Source organism: Streptopelia decaocto (assembly GCF_964273445.1).
Source record: "Streptopelia decaocto genome assembly, chromosome: Z".
Classification (NCBI taxonomy): Eukaryota; Metazoa; Chordata; class Aves; order Columbiformes; family Columbidae; genus Streptopelia; species Streptopelia decaocto.
Window position 1 is genome coordinate 19,372,308 of NC_138657.1, and position 19,693 is coordinate 19,392,000.

The 19,693-nt window shown below is 36.7% G+C and overlaps 1 protein-coding gene across 5 annotated transcripts in view; it reads right to left on the reverse strand.

Moving 5' to 3' along the window:
• CCDC171 (coiled-coil domain containing 171) overlaps window positions 1–19,693 on the reverse strand; it is a 155,420-nt gene that overhangs the window by 28,409 nt on the left and 107,318 nt on the right. For 4 of the 5 annotated variants that reach the window (XM_082074299.1, XM_082074298.1, XM_082074302.1 and 1 more), the window contains one exon: window positions 13,374–13,505. The exons of the other annotated variant lie outside the window; for it this stretch is intronic. In XM_082074299.1, the coding sequence (XP_081930425.1) occupies window positions 13,374–13,505 (132 nt within the window). The remainder of the gene's footprint in view (window positions 1–13,373; window positions 13,506–19,693) is intronic. 5 annotated transcript variants of the gene reach the window in all.

Sequence of the window (19,693 nt, forward strand, 5' to 3'; positions counted from 1 at the left end):
ACGGAAACAGCACTGAGCAAAATTGCACTTTTGCAGCTGTTTGGCACTTATTTAATGATCTATTCTCCTTGTATCTCATTTCAACACTAAACTTTTTGTTGGGTTCCATTCAAGCGTGGCATGCACAATTTAAATGTGCCAAAAAGCAGGTCAGTTCTGTTACAACCTTTTTTTTTTCTAAACGAAAGCTGACTCAGTGCCACACACAGGGCCTGAGCCTATCCCCTCTGCTTCAATAACAATTGCTTTACCTTGTAGGTCTCAGAGGATAGCCCAAGGGAATGAAGCTCTAAATAAAAGGCTAGGTTTTCTGCAGGAGGTAATGACATGACTTCCTACAAGAAAATTGAAAAGGGAGCATTGAAATTGACAGAGACTGAAGGGGAAGTGCTTCTACTGGAAACCACAGTGGATGGGAATAAAAACAGTTACCATGAAAATTATTACAAAGTGTAAGAACTTAAAAAATAACACTGATCTAGAAACTGATAAAGACCAATGTGTTTGTTGGTATGACCAGGTAGAAAGAATCCTGAGAATTTTATAGCAAAGGAGCTACCTGCAGCCTTGACTACCCAGAAATATCTCTGGACCATGGAAGCAAATTACCACTCAACAAAATTGTAAAAAATTGTAAGAGAAAATGTACAAAAGCTGAAGTACAGACTTTTGTTTCCACAACTGAATTCATAGAAGTAAAATCACTTTTTGAAAGCATATTCTTTCTTATTTTAAGGGTATGCTACATATAGGATATCCTATATAAGCAAACCAATTTTTATAAATGAATGTTGACTAAACACTAAGTCTTAACTGTCCGAAATCTAACGGATTAATTATACATGTATGTGTATGATAACAATTCAAGAAGAGGAAAGAAGTTACTAAGCAGAAAAGCCTGAAGCAACTTCACATGGAAGGTAAACGTGTGATCTGGAAAACTCTTCTGTTCATCAAAAATGCTGTCTGCAAACTATCCAACACAGGTAACTAGCTTGACTGTTTGCAAATGCAGTAGAAACAATGAGTTTACTGAAAAGTAAACCACAGGTTGTCCGTTGGTTTTAAAGAGTGCTTTTTTAACCAAGACCAATTTCAATCACTTTTAGTAAAAAAAATATGCTTTACAGACAAATAGATGCTACTGCAACTTCTGTGTATCCTCTTAGAAACTAGTGAAAAATACAAACAGTTTTAAGCAGTGTAGAAAAAGTCTGTTGCTGACTCCAGAAGAAAATGATCACCCTACAAAATCTGGGTTCACATTTCCCTCAACACTTTGACTAGAGCTATGAAAGGATATAGATTATGTCTTTCTGACCCCAAGAAGCAGTTTTTCAATTTCAGATTAAAACATTTTCAAACTGAATTAGATAAACTATTTTACCTATGCTTAGAAGGGGGAAATGTGTCCACTTCGTATTTTCCAAGAAGAAAAGACAATCTCTGCTGTAGTTGCCATTTCTTAGGAGACACTAAGATCCCTTCTGTCAGGTTTATTCAATATGACAAATGTGATTATGTGGCTCATACACAAACAATCACTACTGAGTCCCAATCTTCATATCAGATTTTAGGTCTAATGGAGCACAAGGACTAGAAAACTGTGCAAAGTTTTGTGACTTAGTTACTTCATTTCCTTTGCTTCTCTTATGAAGTGCTCATAGTAGCACTGTATTTTAATTCAACATAAATATTTCATGCTACATAAAGAAACATTTTGTAGTTTTGCAAGGAAACACTAAAATATTCTTGTTAGATTGGAGAGCAAACTACTTTTTTCATTTTGGCTTCTCACCAAACATCAGTTACATGCAAAACTTCATGATCCCAGAACAGGAAAAAGCACCAGTAAGTCTCTACAGAGAAAGCAGTGATCCAGAGAAGCTGAATTGCATTCCTCAGGTAAATGGATACACCCTTAATCTAATGTCCGCTGCCACATATAGGATGGACAGGTGTTGTCCCTTCATTCTGCCTAAACTCAGACTTTAGTGATATAACTAGCTTGCTCCATCCATTCTTGAACATTATCAACATCCATATTTTTAAAAATCCAACATACAAATGGTTAGATTTTCAGACTTGTTTTCAAGTCCTGATTTATGCCATGAAAATGTTTTATTAGAAATTTCAGGAACAACAGCTCTTGTTCCAAAATCTGAAAAGTCAAAGGAAATGTAAAGAGCACAGTACATCTACTACGGACCTTCACAATAAGCATGCATATTAGCATCCCTCTTTCCAAAGCAAAAGTTTGAGAACACTGGCAATGTCTGCCAAAAGCGGTACTGACAATAAGCTTGACAATTTGCTATCCTTAAGCTTACTATGAAATAAAGAAAATATTTTCCTCCCAAAGTTTGCTTTTAACCATCACAATCTGAGGAATAAGAACTGATAAAATTATGCCTGTAATCTTGGCATATCGAGTTCTACTAACAATGGATGTACAGTTGAAGAAAACCCTTGCTAGGAAAAACTAACTCTATTTTTGGCATTACCACACAGATGACAGGTGAGCTCAACTCAGGAAGGTATAAATCCCAATCAACATGTTCTAAAAACTACTGGACGAGTGAGATTCCCCTATACTTAAGTCTGGGCCTCTTCTATGAAAGAGGTCAACAAACTAAGTGACAAAGCTGTTCACTTGGAACAGCCTGAAAGACAAAGTAAAGACGACAGTAATTTTTTTATTGGCAGAGCTCTGGTTGTCCTCATTCAGACCAACACTTCAAAGATGTGTTGTTACCTGATGAGCCTTTTTAGAGAATATTGATTTTCTGCTTCGTCCTCAGCAAATGCACCACACATCTTTTCATTAAATGGAAACTTATCATCTGATTGCAGAATAAGATTCATATTGTTATTATTATAGGTTTGGAACCTGGCAAGTAAGAACAGGCTGTTATAGCCCATTCCCCTGTCTGGCCAACAGTCAACAATTAGATCTGATTCCTTAGAAACATAAGAAAAAGTGACATTCTGAATTCTGTTTATAAAACTGGATACTTACAGCGCCACTGAAAGAGAAAACTAAGGAGGATAGGCACTTGTGAGATGAATTTGCCTAGAGACCATAAAGTATTCTTCAACAATAGGATCAGAAGTAAAATATTCCACACTATAGTGTATTGTAACTAGATTAAGAAAGCCTTCTTTAATCTTTTTTTTTTTTTTTTTACCAGATTTCATAACAACTGCAGGCACTGCAACATTGCGTGCTTGAGTGGTGATTTTAATGGTGGATCAACAGAAGTGGCTGGTCCTTATCCAAGGACCTCATGCTACCCTAACTTACAAGACCCCTAGGGTACAGCATTTTCCAAACTACCTCTGATGTTAATTAGCTACTCTACCTTGTCCATTTTTCAGAGCTGGACCACTACTCGCAGTTAGTTCACTTACAAGAAATTTTGCCTGCGGATGCTGGTAACACAGGGAAATCACTTACCCAGCTTATCAAATCTAGAAACTGCAGATGTTTTCTACTGTTTTTCACCTTTTGTAGCTCAGAAACGAGGAAAGTAACCTGGAATGAAACACTACTGATGGAGTGGCAGACAATAGGAGGTGATATGACAGATGATGCCAAGGCATAACTAGTATAAACAAGGTGAACTGGGAATACTTATTAACATTAACATATTAACATATTAACATTAAATGAAGTAGCAGAAAGTATTTTCAGAATAAACATAGAAAATAGTTTTTCAGAAAGTGTGTAATTAAGCCGCAAAAGTCCTTTTTACAACTCGTGTAAATGCTTAACTTTACAAAGGTTCAAAAAGCAATGAGACAATAAATGGCTATGGAGTACAAAAATATGAATTTTATTTCAGGATGTCCTTGAACTAAAATGGTGGAGGCTGGGAGAAACTTGGGAGACATTTTAGCACTGTTTCTTACAGTATTTTATTTTACTTTCCCCCATTCAACTTGTTTTTAAGTAGGGACAACCAGATTTACAGCTATTCTACGTGCCCTCTAGGCATCAAATGCTTACACAGTCCCACAGTCTGTTTCCCAAAAGAGTAAAACTTGCAGCAAATCTCACATGGACTAACTGTAGAACAAATCAAGCATCTAAGATAGTACCCTTTCCCAAGGTACTGACAAACATCACATTTTGACATGTCAGAGACTCACTGCTCAAAACCCAGTCCTGTGGTCTTTGCAAGCGTTTGTAAAAACTTCAGAATTTAATCTTCAACTTGTAATCTTTAGCTTGTGCTGTATCAAAAGTAATTTATTAAAATGTTATTCCTTTGAGAATGGGAAACTGGATGGAAAGTCTGGCACTATGGGCACTAGCAACACCATGATGCTTTGTTCTCTAATCTCTCCCTTTCGGATTTGTCAATTATAATACAATCAGGAAGAGGGTACATAGAAATCAGTGCTGGTATTGGAAAGAACACACAATCTGCCTCTCAACAGAGAGAAGTCAGAACTAAAGTATAATCTTCAGGCATTAAATGGGCATTGCATGTTTCCCCCACAGGTGGAACAGATGACTGTTTCCTCCTGATCTTTACTTTAGAGCCCTGTTTTTGTCAAAAAAGGTCATTATGTGGAAGCAATTCAAAGGAATCTAAATATAAGCTCTACCAAGGTTCCAGAAAGATAAACAAATGGCGGTCTTTCCATGGATATTATCTCTTTAAAATCCATTAAAGACTCAATCCTTTGCAGGTAAACTTGCCAACATTCAGGCTGTGTATTCCTGTTATTCGGGTTTACAAAATAGTTCCACGTTCACCCTCTATCTATTACTTTGGCACCCTCCAGCCCTTTCCATTTTCTCCTGACCCCCTAATTTATTTGTCCTGGAACAGCTAGAGCAGTAGATCTTATCAATCCTTAAGAATTTATGCTTTTCACAGTCCAATGTAAGAAGAGTTGGAACTCATGACCTTAGGATTCTGCAGCACATATCACTAGACCATCAATCAATTCAGTAACTGAAAAATCAAGACAACAGCTTCTAAGTAGTTAATTATGATCCTTGAAATAGAACAATGTATAAAAGAAAATTTGCAGCTAATAATATATGTGAATTTATGAGCCACAATTTACACACCACTCTGTTCCACAAAGATTTAAAAAAAAAAAAAAAAAAGGTAGAATTTGGTAAAAAACAAGTTAACTTTTAATCCTTTCAAAAGCTGTTCTCTTTGAATTTCACTTCAGTGGTGTATCAGTTGGGATGCTATCCCAGTCTATTTCTTCACGACAGGACAACTGTGGAATTAACAGAACAGCCTCTTTTTTCAGGCCTATTTTTATATTCTGAAAGGTTTACTGTGTTTTTCTTAATCCTTAAGTTGCATATTCATTGCTATATTTTCATCTAACTGCTGTCACTTATATTGTCATGCAGAAGGGCAAATCAGGGTCAGTTTATGTAAGCGGCATCAATCTGAAAAACTTCATCAGTCTTTATTTCAAAGCATTATGCAAAGAAAGCTGACATTAAGAGAGCCTTAACTGACAGCAAATGAAATCAATCAGCAAATCACTAAGCCATAATAAACTCGCTCAAGTTGTAGATAACCCTTCCTCTTCCAGGTCTGTAACTACAAGGCCCACCAAATGCAGTATCTGGGCAGAAATGCCTCCCTTCAATCCATTACAAAATCCCTGCAGTAATATAGCGCATTATTTAAAATATTTTTCTTGCCCTGTAAGTTATCAGTAAGAATAACAAACAGATAGAAATATGTTTTATAATAAGCAGTTAAGTTTAAAAGAGACTAAACAAAAAATCCCAGCATTTGAAGAAGTTTCTTTTTTAGTTTAAATGTAATTAAGAATAGAAAATAATTCAATTCTGTTTCTACTACTAAGATATTTGTGTAATAAAGTATATTGCCTTATTTACTCCTATTGCTTAGACTTACTTGCTCAGCATTTTGTATTAGTTTTTGAAATTAAAGAACAAGCAAAAAAATGTAAGGCTCCAGACAAGTCCTAATCTTTCATGGTATTCACTACATGAATTCTTTTTGTAACCCGTAAGACTATCAACAGTTTAACAGCTATGCTTCTGAATGGGCTTATCTGTTTTACAACAGTACACACTGGAGACAGTATTAAACAATAGTCACATGCAAGCTATGCAGTGGTTATCTGGTAAAATGATTCCTTTTCTGAAGACACTGTGCACAGATAATCCCACGCAGTTGTGAGAGATAGGACTTCTGAAGCAAGAAAAATTGCCTAACCAAAGAGGTGCTGTGCAAACAATATTTGTTATTTTCTGTTATTGAATGATGTTTTATTTTTGCAGGTACAGCATTTAGGAGCCTGCCCTCATTCACTGAAGCAGCTTTGGGTACATATTGAGATCACTATGTCTCTAGAGTAATTTTTCTCATAAAAGAATAGTGACTACAAGTCAATAAAGATGCTTCCTGTTATGCTATAAGACGCAACAACCTAGTAAACAGATGGAAAAAAAACAAACCAAGCCAAAACCAAACAGAATTAGAAGCAGAAGTAAAACTAAATAAATGAACTTGGTGAATGAAGGGTATATTTAACACAGTTCTTATAGAGCTTTCTTGCATGTCAGCACAGATAATTCATAAAGAGATTACCTGCATGCAAGAGATGTAAATGTATGTCAAAGTCTGAGTGGACAAAGGCAGGTGGTTCCACGACTGCTCGACAGGGTCAAGAACATTTTCCATTAAGAAAGTTTACTAAAAGGGTTAAATTATTATATACTAACTTCAATGTTCCAGATAATCAGCGGCAGATCTTAACTGAAAGTTTTTACAAAACTAGTAATGCCTATGAAAGAGGTTGGACAACAGGTAGTAGTTTCACAGGCATAAAGAGACAGCTTTCAGTAACTGATTAGTTGGTGATTACAGCTACTAACTTTGACATTTACAGTCCTGTAGTACCAAAAACTTGACAGGGTTGGGGTGCAATCAGTGTACCAGCTAACTACAAAGCCTTCTGAGAAGGGTTCTTCATATAGTGTCCATATATTAGATTGAAGAAAGGAAATGGAAGAAACAAAAGAAGCGAAAAGGTGGCTACGAAAGCAACGACAAAGGCTGATGATGAGGGGGAAAATGAGAAAAGGAGAGAGAGAAATAAAAAGCCCATAGAGAACAGGGAGGAAAAGACTGCTAAAAGAAATGCTGTGAAGAGGAAAGGAAGTTGGGAATGTAGTTAGCCTCCAGAAAGGAGAAGGGGTGTGAAATTCAAATTTTGAAAGACAAATTTCCAACTCCACTGGCATTTTGAAGATGCCTCACTTTTATTTTTTAAATGGTGTTCTGCTAGCACACATTAATGTTATGTTTTAAAAGAATTATAGTTAAAATACGTTATGCTAAAAGGGTTTCTAAATTTTTATCATCATGATACAACCTATCTGGAGACTTAGCTTCAGATACCAGCTGAACATATTTGAGGAGATTAGAGTTCTTCATGGTACATATCTTCAGTCTGGTTCTTTGAATTTTACTTAGTTGTTGATTAACATTTCTTAAACCCTGCAACTACTTTATTTTTGACAAACTGAAGTTTGCAAAAGATCAGGGTTGCAAGAGGTGTCATCCCACTCTAATGAGTTTAAAACACTTATTTATGAGTATTTCAACTCCAGGTGCAAGTGAAAAGCATCAATATCTTAATAAACACTGTTTCCTTAGTGTATTCGAGAGGAGAAGAGGGTGATAGCAGCCCAGGCGCTGTGGAACTCCAGGAGAATGAAGATCCAGTTTTATCCAAGAGGAAGCAGCAGTCTGATTCCAGAGGAGGCAGCATTCTGGCCTCTGTAATGAAATGAGTAATTCCTTCTGTGTGTGAAATGGTGGAAGAAAAACACCAGAACTGTGTCCGCGTTGGGCACATGTATATATAAATGCAACGTCTTCAAGAATCTCTTGAAGAGGTTTCTCCTTTTTGAAGTATTAAGAGAGAAAAACAAACAAAACCCCACCACAATTATTTGTTCTTTTAACAGCCATACCATTAAAAAATAAAGAAAAAGACTCCAAAACAGAAGTATAAGATTTAAGTTTTCAAGCAGCTACTCTACAATTAATTCATACCATTAAGTCCTCATACCAGAAATGATTTATGTTTTAAAGACTTGCCCTATGCTGAGGATAGAATCTGATGACAGAATTATAATATTACCTTTGAAATCACTTGCTTTCTCAATTTGGTAAGAACTTTTTTATTGACAAGTAAACATGGAAATGATAAAGTGCTTACTATTTTGAGAAAACTTATCAACAGAATTTTGCATATCTTTTACCTCCTAATCTATCAAGCATAAATCTAAAATTAATGAACAAGTGAAAATAAATACAAATTAAGATGCTCCTAACACTTTAAACTACGTTTATGTTTGCCCAATTAATCAGAAAAAGCAGACCTACAACACAATCAGATAATGCATGACTGAATCATACATGAATACATAATCTACATAAAATAAATGGTAAAAACCTACTCCTTCATAAATTCATAATGACTACACACTAACACTGAAGAGATGTCAGCACTTGGTTATATTACTACCGCCATTATAAGCCTTTATGTTATTACTGCACTTTTCATTTCAAATTACCACAAAACACCTGAGAAACGCAAAGTAGCACATATAAACCCCATGTGGACTTCCTAAACCTGCTTGAACAGATGGACATACGCTGCAGACAGAGACCGAGGGAGAGCAAGACAGAGGGAGCACAAGGTGCGGGGAGGGAGGGGCAGAGGACGAGTGGGGACAGAAAGACAGAGAGAGTGGCAGAGCAAGTGAGACAGGGAGCAGGAGGGAGAGGTGGAGAGTGAGGGCCGAGGGACAGCAAGATGTGCGTGCCGCAGAGCGAGCAGCTCGTCGGGGAGAGGGAGCACGCTGCGCCGAGTGGAGAGCGTGCACCCTCATTACACCAGAAGCCTGCCTATGGTCTCGTCCTCACATCTGCTTTTTCTACACCACATCAATGCATTCAACATTAACATCCTCATTAAAGTCACCCGCAAAACACAGCCGTTTGGATTCTCTAATTCATATAAATCCTGTAAAACAGCAACACAAGTTCATATGTGAATATCAGTTCTCTTTCAAACCAACATCCAGAAGTCAAACCCTATCCTTCAGCAACCAGATATTACAGGAGGGAGAGCCCACCATGCCAAATATTGACCAAAAGTAACCGCCACAAATTAACAGGGCCAATTAATAAAATATGCAAATGGAGACTTAGAAGACAGAAGTCAAGGTAGCTTGCATGACAGAGAAAATGATTACTCTTTCCCTAATTGCAAATCTGCAGGCAGCCACCACGTGTGAACATTAGTGTCTGTCCGATCACACAGCTATATGCATGTCTTTCAGACATGCAGCGGGTGTGCTTCTGACAACCACTGCTAGTTTCTTGTTGCCACTGTTTTTCACTGACAGTGCCTGAATAAAATCTATTACTTCTGTGTATCAGAACACTGGGACATCCTTCATAAATACAGTCCTCCTGTAAAACCAACATGAAACAGTAGATACAGAGCATAACCTAGGTACACAGGGCAAAGCCACTAATTTGTGTGTTGTTAGCCTTTCCCTGTTTAGGAATCAAGCACTTGTACATCAAGTACACATTCCATACCTTACTGCTGTTGCAAAACCAGTCTGAGGTACCTAAATTTGCTTCAAGAAGTTTCTTTCATGCCCGTCTTATCCTTCTGCCTCTACACTTCCAAACAGAAGGAATTTATTGTGAGAGTATATCATGCCTATTTATACACGAACATTTAAACCTTACATGGTTTATCTAGGGACTTTATGCATTGTGTTTTAGGTCAAATTGCTGGCAGAGAGTATTAATTAAATATTTGACGTAAAAGTACATGAGACAATTCTGATGAATCTCCTGAATTACTACTTTTTGTGTGAGCCAATAACCTCTTTTGGAACAGAGAGCCGAGAGAATATTACCCTCTTCCTAAAGGTGTAGCACAATTCAATTTCATATTTGATAAACAGTTGATAACCTTTACTGGTTAATTTAAATAGTCATCTGCCAAGCAACACTACTAGAATTAGGAATTCCATCTTATTTCAGTTGCTTTATTTCACGCTATATCCTGTATTTATTGGAGGCTTCACATAACAGTTTCACATTTTGTCTTCAGTGGGAACATTCAGCCATGGCCAGAACAGCACACCTTCAATTCTGTTCTCATGTGTTTCTGATGCTTGAAAACAATACTATAGTTTTCACTTTCAAACTTAACTAAGTAACAAACAGCACAACTTTGTGACATAACATCCTTCACAGCAATTAAATACCAGGTGAGAGTGTCTCAAAGCTACAGCAATTGTATCTTTTTACTCTTCAAGATACTGGACTTCTTTCATTACTTGTCCATCTCAAGTGACATTTTCAGACTATTATGGTAATTCTTGTTACAGTTTCCAAGAATTTAACAAACACCTAAAAATTAACTCATACTTTCACTGCTTGCATGGGGCTTTAGAAGACACTCAGTGCAAGGACATCCTTGTTGAGTAACTTAATTTCAACCTATTATGTAATTTTGCAATTCAAGAGCCATTACATAAAGTGTAGGCTTTGGAGAAGGCACACAGAACTTTGTGTCTCAAATATTTCATTTAATTAGCTAAAGGTAATTGTACACTAGATTATACAACAGATTATTTAAAAGATGCATGACACTTCCTATGCAGTTTAACAATTATTTCATTTGGGAATGACAGGGGGTTTATTTGCGTGTTTGTTTGATCAGCCCTGTAAGCATTCATGGTATTTGGAATGTTGGATCCATTTGCTATAAAAACCAACCTTCTGGTTTTACAAGATAATTAATTAAGTATGTCGAAAAAAAAAAGAAAATCTCTGATAGCTTAATTCACAGTCAAGAAACTTAGGTTCATCACAACAACCTTCTTTGCACTTGTCACCTATAAAGAAAGCATATTTTGCCCAAGAAACATTCATATAGAGGTAAGAGCAACTGAAAAATTCCAGGAGTTTCCATATACCAAATGACAAGGAACACAATGCTGCTGAGCCCATCAAGTAAATTAAGGATAGCATCTTTCATTCAAAACACCTTCAAGAGCCATTTGCTTTCTGAAAATTTTGAAAGAAATATAACTTATGCAGATGTGTACGCACACACAAATGTACCAGATTCTTTGCTTCCTCTATATGATGAAAAAGTGATACACATTGAAACAATAGATTAAAAATTGTTATTAATTACTGATTACAGCCACCTACTATGAACCAGATGTGTGAATAATAAAAATAAAACAATGCAATCTTCTGTGAATACTTACCAGTTCTGATAGCCAGTTCTTCATCCCTATCACACTAATTTAGCATATTAATTTTTTTGTAACTTTTTAAAAGAAACCATCAAATAGCAAAAAATTCAGACCTGGGGAAAAAACTCCATATGTCTAACACTTGCAGATAATAAGGCCTTTAACTGAAATGTACTTGTCACAGACGAACTATAAAATACATGTAGTAGCAGTTACAGAGATCATGCATGCAAACAATTCCAGTGGTTTTAATAAGAAGTATCCAGGAAGTGATTACTAACTGCTTGCCTCATTCAAGATTGAAGGATTGCCCTTACTAAAATTTTGCATTCCGTGAAATTAAAATCAGTTAGCTGACTCACAGTTATAAAACGGATTTTTTTAAAATAAAATCTCTGTAATATACTTAGAAAATTATCAAACAGACACTATGTAACTAGAGGCAAGGAGAGGAGAATAAAAGGGCAAGGATAAAAGGAACCGGACAGTCAGACAGACTGTAAACCACTGATGCTGTTTGTGTATGTACAAGTAACCACGTCTAATTGGAGTTGTGGGGTGAACAAAAACTATGTTTACAGTACCGCACCACCAGTAAGTTACCCAGCGCATACATCGCTATGTGTTCGTTATACCACAAGCACTTTGCACAAATGTGAAATACAACTCTGTACTTCTGTTTCTCTTAATCTTCTTAGAAAGAAAGAACAGGCTGTCTTGCAAATCCTCTACAGTCATTCTGAGGTCAGAAAGGAATGGGAGGGGGGATGAGAGGGAAAAAAAAAAAATAAAAAAGGCAGCTATGACTGAAAAGGCCACCAAATTAGAAGATCAGTATTCAAAAGCTGGTGATGTCTATGACAGCTTCTTTGAAAAGATGCCACCTGTGGAACTTTTTTGCACAGCATTAAAAGTGATCACCAGTGTACTGGGGAAACATTTGCAACTCTGGCCTCTGCTAGGGAAGTACAGCTGTGTTAACTAAAGTTCACATGACTGTCAGGTACTACTTATTACTACTTTACTGTGGAAACACAATAATACACAGATAATTCAAATCTTTATCATATTGAAATGCACGCATGCAAGGCAGCAATAGTGCGAAATGTTCAGCTTGCAATTTGCCTTCTTGAATATCTGATTGTGACCCTGTTCCTGCAATTATGTACTACATCTAGAATATAAAATCTACAATAAATTTTAAAATATTATCACAGAAAGGTGCCCAAGCTATGCAATACTTGCATTGTCTGAGTTCCTTGCACTTTACATGACTATCCTCTCTCTGATGCACATAGAAGAGCACAATGAAAGAAGTATGTACTCACTCTGCCTTTTGTTCCATCATTGAGAAAACAAAACAGTGTATCACAAGAATGAAGTAATTCTGCACAGGTATATGACTGTGAGATAGTTTGTGTGTAAGAACTTAAAAACAAAAGAAGGCAATGCAGAGACTCCATTTTTCAGAACTGAAAATATGTACATTTTAAGTTCAGTTCTCTTTTTTCCAGTTTTTTCTCCTAATGAAATTAGTAATCTGAAAAACATAAGTCTTTAAATTTGCATGAACAAAACAGCTTTTATACTTAAGTATTTCAAATATCAGTTTCCTTCATATTAGCGATGCTAAAAATCACTATTACTTCTAAAACTGTAATACAGAAAAATCTGATAATGGCCAGGAAGCAGCATAAAAATCCCATCTTTTTATTTTCTTATTTTACTTATCTTTCTTAAATCAAGAGGGAGGGGAACAAAAAGGAGGTCAGGATAAAGTGATATTAATTTTCAAATACATTTTCCTTTTTCATGGTAATACTCCTATCAGTTATTTAACATTATAACTGCAAAATTTAAAGTTCACATAATCTCTGAAACACTGTATGCAAGAGTATATATGGAAATTATTTCTCTTTCAACTGTTGACTGCAAAGTTTCAAAGCTTTTTAAGCTTTCTGTTCTCCACACATTCAGAGCAGTCTAGTTTCTTGTTCTATCTCAGATGCAAAAAAGCAGAAAAAGAAACAGGATAATTTTAGACTCTAACCTGAAATGCTACAACCTCTGGCCTGCCCTTCAGCCCTTCCACTGCAAAGGTCTCTAGGTGCAGTTTGGGTAGCTGCAGGGTGAAGTCATTCCTGGTTGCTGCAGTCCGTGACAGCAAGGTCTGATCTCTGACCTAAAGGGAAAAAAACAGCATCAATGGTAATTCCCCTTCAGACACATTAACTGGGATGAACTGGGTCCCCTTGAGCCCACTGAGTGGACTTGCATTGATCGCTGGACCTGAAATCCATGAATAAATTTAGGACTAATTGATTTTTCGTTGCAAATAAATCTCTAATTCAGAGGGCTGGGAGAGAATGTTAAGAAGAAAAAGCATCTTCCCTTGGTCTGAAATAAGAAGGAAAGAAGAGACACTAAGGGCTCACAAGCCCGTCTGGTATGTACATTTCACAGATCTGTCCCCTGTAAAAACCTCATAAGGGAAGAAATGGTAAACACACTTCTGACTCAAACAAACAGCAGCTATGAAATTAAAAAAACTTCACGTGATCATACAAACAAGAAGCCGGCACGTGAGTTCTGTGTGCTGCAGGGAGATCGTACCAGTCCTGCACTATAAGGTCCATTTAAAGTCAATTCAGTTAAACCCCACATTAAAATGAATAATCCTCAAACAAAGTAAAATAAACCAACCTGTGGCTCTGCAATTAATATATGGAGAAGGAAAAAAAACAAAACACAGAATCACAGAATGTCAGGGATTGGAAGGGACCTCAAAAGATCATCTAGTCCAATCCCCCTGCCGGAGCAGGAACACCCAGATGAGGTTACGCAGGAATGTGTCCAGGTGGGTTGTGAATGTCTCCAGAGAAGGAGACTCCACAACCCCCCTGGGCAGCCTGTTCCAAACAAAACAAACCAAAACAAACAAAACAAACAAACAAACAACAGCCTCAAAAAACCAAACAAACAAACACACACACACACACACACAAAAACCAACAAAAAGCCAAAGCACCCGCCTGCTACTGGATTTCTTATTGTGGACTCACTGAAAGAAATAATGCACTAATTGGTATTAGTTGCCTTCCATACAGTTTATAACTATTCCGATTCGAGTGGGAAATGCTAGGATTCGCACAGGATTCAGCCAGTTTGATAGTTATTTAGTTAGTTTTGCAGGCAGCCTGAAACCAAAGGCCAAAACATGCCCCCCCCACACCCCGCAGCCCCCACGCGGCTCCCGCGCGCGGGCCGTTGGTGCCACAGCGCCACCTGCCGGCCGCGCCAGGAGCGGGCCGGGCTGGCGGCAGCCGCGCGCGCCGGGCGCGGGACAAACACGCGGGTTTCCGCGGGGCGCGAGCCGACCGACCAACGCCTTTGTGTCCGCGCGCGGCCGCACCCACCCGCCTCGCGCGCCAGACCAGTGTCGCGACCGTTACCCAAAACGCAACGTCTTCCCGCGTATCCCGACACGTAATTAGCCCGCCAGCGCGGACGTGGAATTAATGTGTATTTAACACGTAACTTCCACGGACCGTCACTGACGTTCATACACCGTATGCTGCCACACACCCGCTTTTCATTCTGTTTAACACAAAAATGACCATGTCCAGCCCCAGGAGAACCCAGTGGTCAGATTAGATTCTAACACAGATGGATAGATGCACATACAAATATGTATCAGTACAAATGAATAGATGAAATACGTTCATTTGTCTCTGTTGAGTAGCAATAGCTAGTACTGCAAAAATAATTTACTGTCTTTAACAACACTACACAGTCTGATACTAAAACACATACTAAACATATACTAAATACATACAAATCAACAAATACAACATTTACTAAATACTATTTTAAAACTTCAGTTTTTCTTAGAGGCTCCCTTTCTCAAAAGAACTCAAGAAATATGAAATAAAACATATGTCCATTCATTTTAAATCCCAAAATACCGTTTTGTAAGCACTTAGAAAATTAGATTTTTGTGAAATGTTGATTATAAGTGAACGTATTTCAAATAACAGCACAGGCTTTGAAATCTGCTCTGAAAGAAGTATGCATGTGTAAATCTACTGATACAAAGAAGAAATTTTTTTTCTTTATTCGTTGCTCTGTTCTGTGGGAATAGGGAGCCCTACATTTCCCAAGTTGACCTAAAGAATTCCTGTCAATACCTGTGGCTGCCAAACATATGCACTATGATGCAATTTTTATAACAGGAAAGGTCCTCTACACATTTTTTGCACACATAGTGCACTAGGTTCAGGATACACAGTCCTGTGAAACAAACATACTCTCTGGAGTGTTCTGTCAGCATGTGTAATTCCGGTCAGATGTTAACCTTGCTGAATATAACAAAATGCATTGCTTTAAATACACACATGCATACACACACACACACTTGATTTACATTTTTATAGCTTATATATCCCAACTTCTCAGTGTCTTTGCTGCCAGTATGCACACAGATAAAAGAAAACATTAATGTGGATTAAGGTACTAAGAATTTATCAACATCAAACCACCAGTGTTTTGCCTTCTACCCTTCTGAACCGTAGTCAATAGATCTAAATATTTTACTGCACCCTGGCCAATTCATTGTTTGATGTTTAAAAACTCACCCAGAATCAAAGAAAATTTATTAAATTTCAGCCCCCAAATGAGATACTATTAGCTTTGAAAGTCAAGTTTAACTGCGGTATTGATGATTCTCTTTTTTCTGTGACAAAATTCACAAGGGAAATCCCTATGTCAAAGTACAAAAGCAGATTGCTAATACTAGGGGGAAAAAAACAATGTATAAGCAATGTAGGTATAATACACACACAATACAGGCAGTGGAAGTCCTTTTAACCCTATTAGTTTCAAACTCTCCATTTCAGGGCCCTGACACTCACTGAACAATAAAATAAAAAAGCCTTTTTTTAAAATGGCTGAATTGTGGTAAAGATATGCCATTAATACCACCCCACCAGAAAAGTACGTATCAGCTCCTTAAAGTGTATGATATGCAATATGATGATTCATAACTACAAAAAAAAAAAAAAAAACCAACTCCAAAACTTTTTATGTTTGCAAATATTTAGATCATAAAGAACAAATCTCATTATCAACACACATACCAAGAAACAGAAAACGAAGACAGAGTTTTCCTTTGAAAGATACTCACAAGGGTTCAGGGAAAATTATAAGCCCAAAAGACTGGGCACAAATATCACTACACTATTTCACTAAGACTAAAAACAGTCTTCAAGTTGGCTACCTACTCAAGGAATGAAAAGCTATAATGCCCATCCCTGCATGGGACCACACTGGATAGGCTTTACCTACATGAAATCTTAGTTTAGAACTAATTTAATCACTTTCTCGCTATTTGCTTTTTGAGATCCAGAAAGATTATGACTGGAGTTGGGAGACTGTGATTATTTCCTCATTCTCTAAGGAAGTAAGCACAGTGCTCACATACACACTTTACAGAACTATCAAGCAAAGGTAAAACGGGTAATTTTATTTAAAAAAAAAAAAAAATCAACAGAAACCAACTAAACAAACAAACAAAAAAACCCATACCTGGGTTTCTTGGCAGCTTGACAGGGAGGAAAACCATCCTATATAGTTAAGCTTTAAGATGCAAGTTTCAGACCTTTTTTGTATTTAACGACACTTTTTTTTTTCTTCACACAAAATCTAAAGCAAGACTATTTTATCTGAGACGTCTCCTCAGGCTAGAGACCTAATACTATAATCCAAAAAACCCTAATCAGCTAATAAGGCTTATCGCAATGATTAAAAATGTCTAAAACCAGTTCCACTTCCTTATACTTAAAAGTTAATAGAGATAAAAAAATATATACAAATGTATCTAAATCCAATGTGAGTGGAGATTTTGGCTATAGATTTTGGCTATTTCTGATTTTGGTAAACATAATTTTGGCTGAGATAATGAAAAGCTGTGAGAGTGGTTTTATATGGAGTGTATAAGTACTGCAACAGTAGGTTGCTAGGTATGATCACTAGACTTTTTGGTTTAGCCTTACATACTGTCTGAAAACAGGCAAAATCATAAATGGATCCACACAACTCTACTACCGAACTCAAAACATTTTCAAACAAAGGAGCCTAGTGACTTATGTCAGTGTTTAACTTTTTAATTAATTAAGAGAGCAACACAGAAGACAACACTGTAGCCACTCAATTTAAAATCAATAAAGTACTGATGAATTTACATCAAAGCTGAAACTGAATAATAAACTGAAGTTACCTTATTGACTCATCCAAGGTGTAGAATTTGATGGGCTAATTCTACATGTCAAAAAATGATATTAAAATTCTCTGCTGATCAGAAATAACAATAGTTTTGCCTACAGTCCATTTATGTGCTCACTTCTTTGTTTTATCTCTGCAGTTTGAGCTGGTATATCCAGTTATGCCAATAGAGACATGGTACTAAATGCTAGCAAGTTGTAAATAGTATTAAGATGTGCTTATCCCTCTCTAATGTCTTTCCCTTGTTACTGTCTAACTAGTACAACAAACTGGAGATTTTAGTTCCTTGTTTTTGCCTAATTCAATGCTTTCTTATGTTGAAAAGAAAGTAAGATTATTTATGGATATAAACTTCACTATACAAGCTACACTGAACATTTAATATGTTCTAAGTTCACCAGTTCTGCATAAAAAAATAGTACCATGGAAGTACAAGATTTTGTGCTTATTTTACTTTCATTTCCTCCTACTATTTTTAATAGCATATCATCTACAATTTAAACAGTGAACAAAAACTACAATGATGAAGTGATTCGATGATAAGGGGAAGGCAAACAATTATTTCATCTGCTTGACTCTGAGATGACCATATTGCTGAGATAACAGAAGCTACAAATATTTCATGCAAATCATTCTAAAAGAGTACAAGCAAAATGGTTTCTACCATAATGTTTTGTGTTCTGCATGTGACATATAATTAACAAAAATGGCTTTAGAACTTTGTAAAATAGAAGGAGGCAGTTTGAACACAAACCACATCTTAAGACTTAACCACAGTCGTGTAAATATGTGGCTGATTTAGCTGCATAATATACACGCCCCCAGGGCAGCATGTAGAGTGGAGGCCATATTGCAGAAATCAAGGGCGTGCACATCTATTCAAGATGGTCTTTGGCCTTCTTCCATGAGAAGCACTTTAACAGAACTAAGTTAAATACTAACTCATTTGGCTGGGCAAAACTTTGTTACAGTGGCACAAATAATTGTGGAACTAAGGAGAAAAATAAAAAAGTATATACACACATGGACAGAATTAAACCTTCATGAACACTTCCTCACTTTTTAATGTTTAGATATTAATTGTTGATGTTCTATTAATAAAAAATGCAAGTGAATATATATGAAGGAAGTTGCACCAACAACAGTACTGATAGTATTGATAACAGTAGTTCCTCAAGTACGTTGCCAATACAGATGATATATCTAAGGATATATCCGTATGCTGTCATTCCTGAGCATGTGCTCTCCAGAAAACACTGATCACACTTGAAGCGTAAGCCCTTTAAGGGAATACAGACCCCAAAGATTTGCTAACGGATTTGGCATGTGTGACATCCAAAGAAGTATATACCACAGCAGCCTGTCAGATCCAAGAGACAATCTGATAATAGCAGTTGCTCATAAACACCAGAGTCTGAGTCCACCCTGAAAATAAGGAAATAGCTCAAAATTATATATTCATCTTATTGAATGAAGGCCTATGTAACATAAAATTTTCCACCAGGATGTTTTCGGAATTAAAGATCACTCCAGAACAAGAGACACTGTCTATGGTAAGACTGCATTGCTTGAACTGAAGGCACTTTAAATCACACATCTGAAAACTGGAAAGCTATAGCTACAATTAGAGAGTGAAACAGGTGAGGAATTATGTTGGCAGCCAAACCAATCAACTGGACTGCAAAAAACACTTCTCAAACTCTTTTTTTTTTTTTTTCTCTTCTCCAAGAAGACCAAACCAAACTACACCAAATCACAATGTGTCTTGCTTAGACAAAATAGTACCTCATAGGAGGGAAAGCAAAGAAGAGCTACATGGTCCAGTTGAATGGATACTTGTTATATGGCCATCAGAGTTATATTTGATTACTCATTAAAGGCCAACAGATCATTGCATACTCTTTCATCAAAAAAAGGAATATATTCTCAAACTGAGCAGTCTGACTTCTGTTGATAGTGGGGGTGTTAAATAGCATTTGCACATACCCTGCCATAGGTAGACATACCTGAATATAATTAGGTATACTGAATATTTCACTTAGTTAGAAAATCTACCAAAAATCTGTATTATAGCATACAGATTTTTTGACT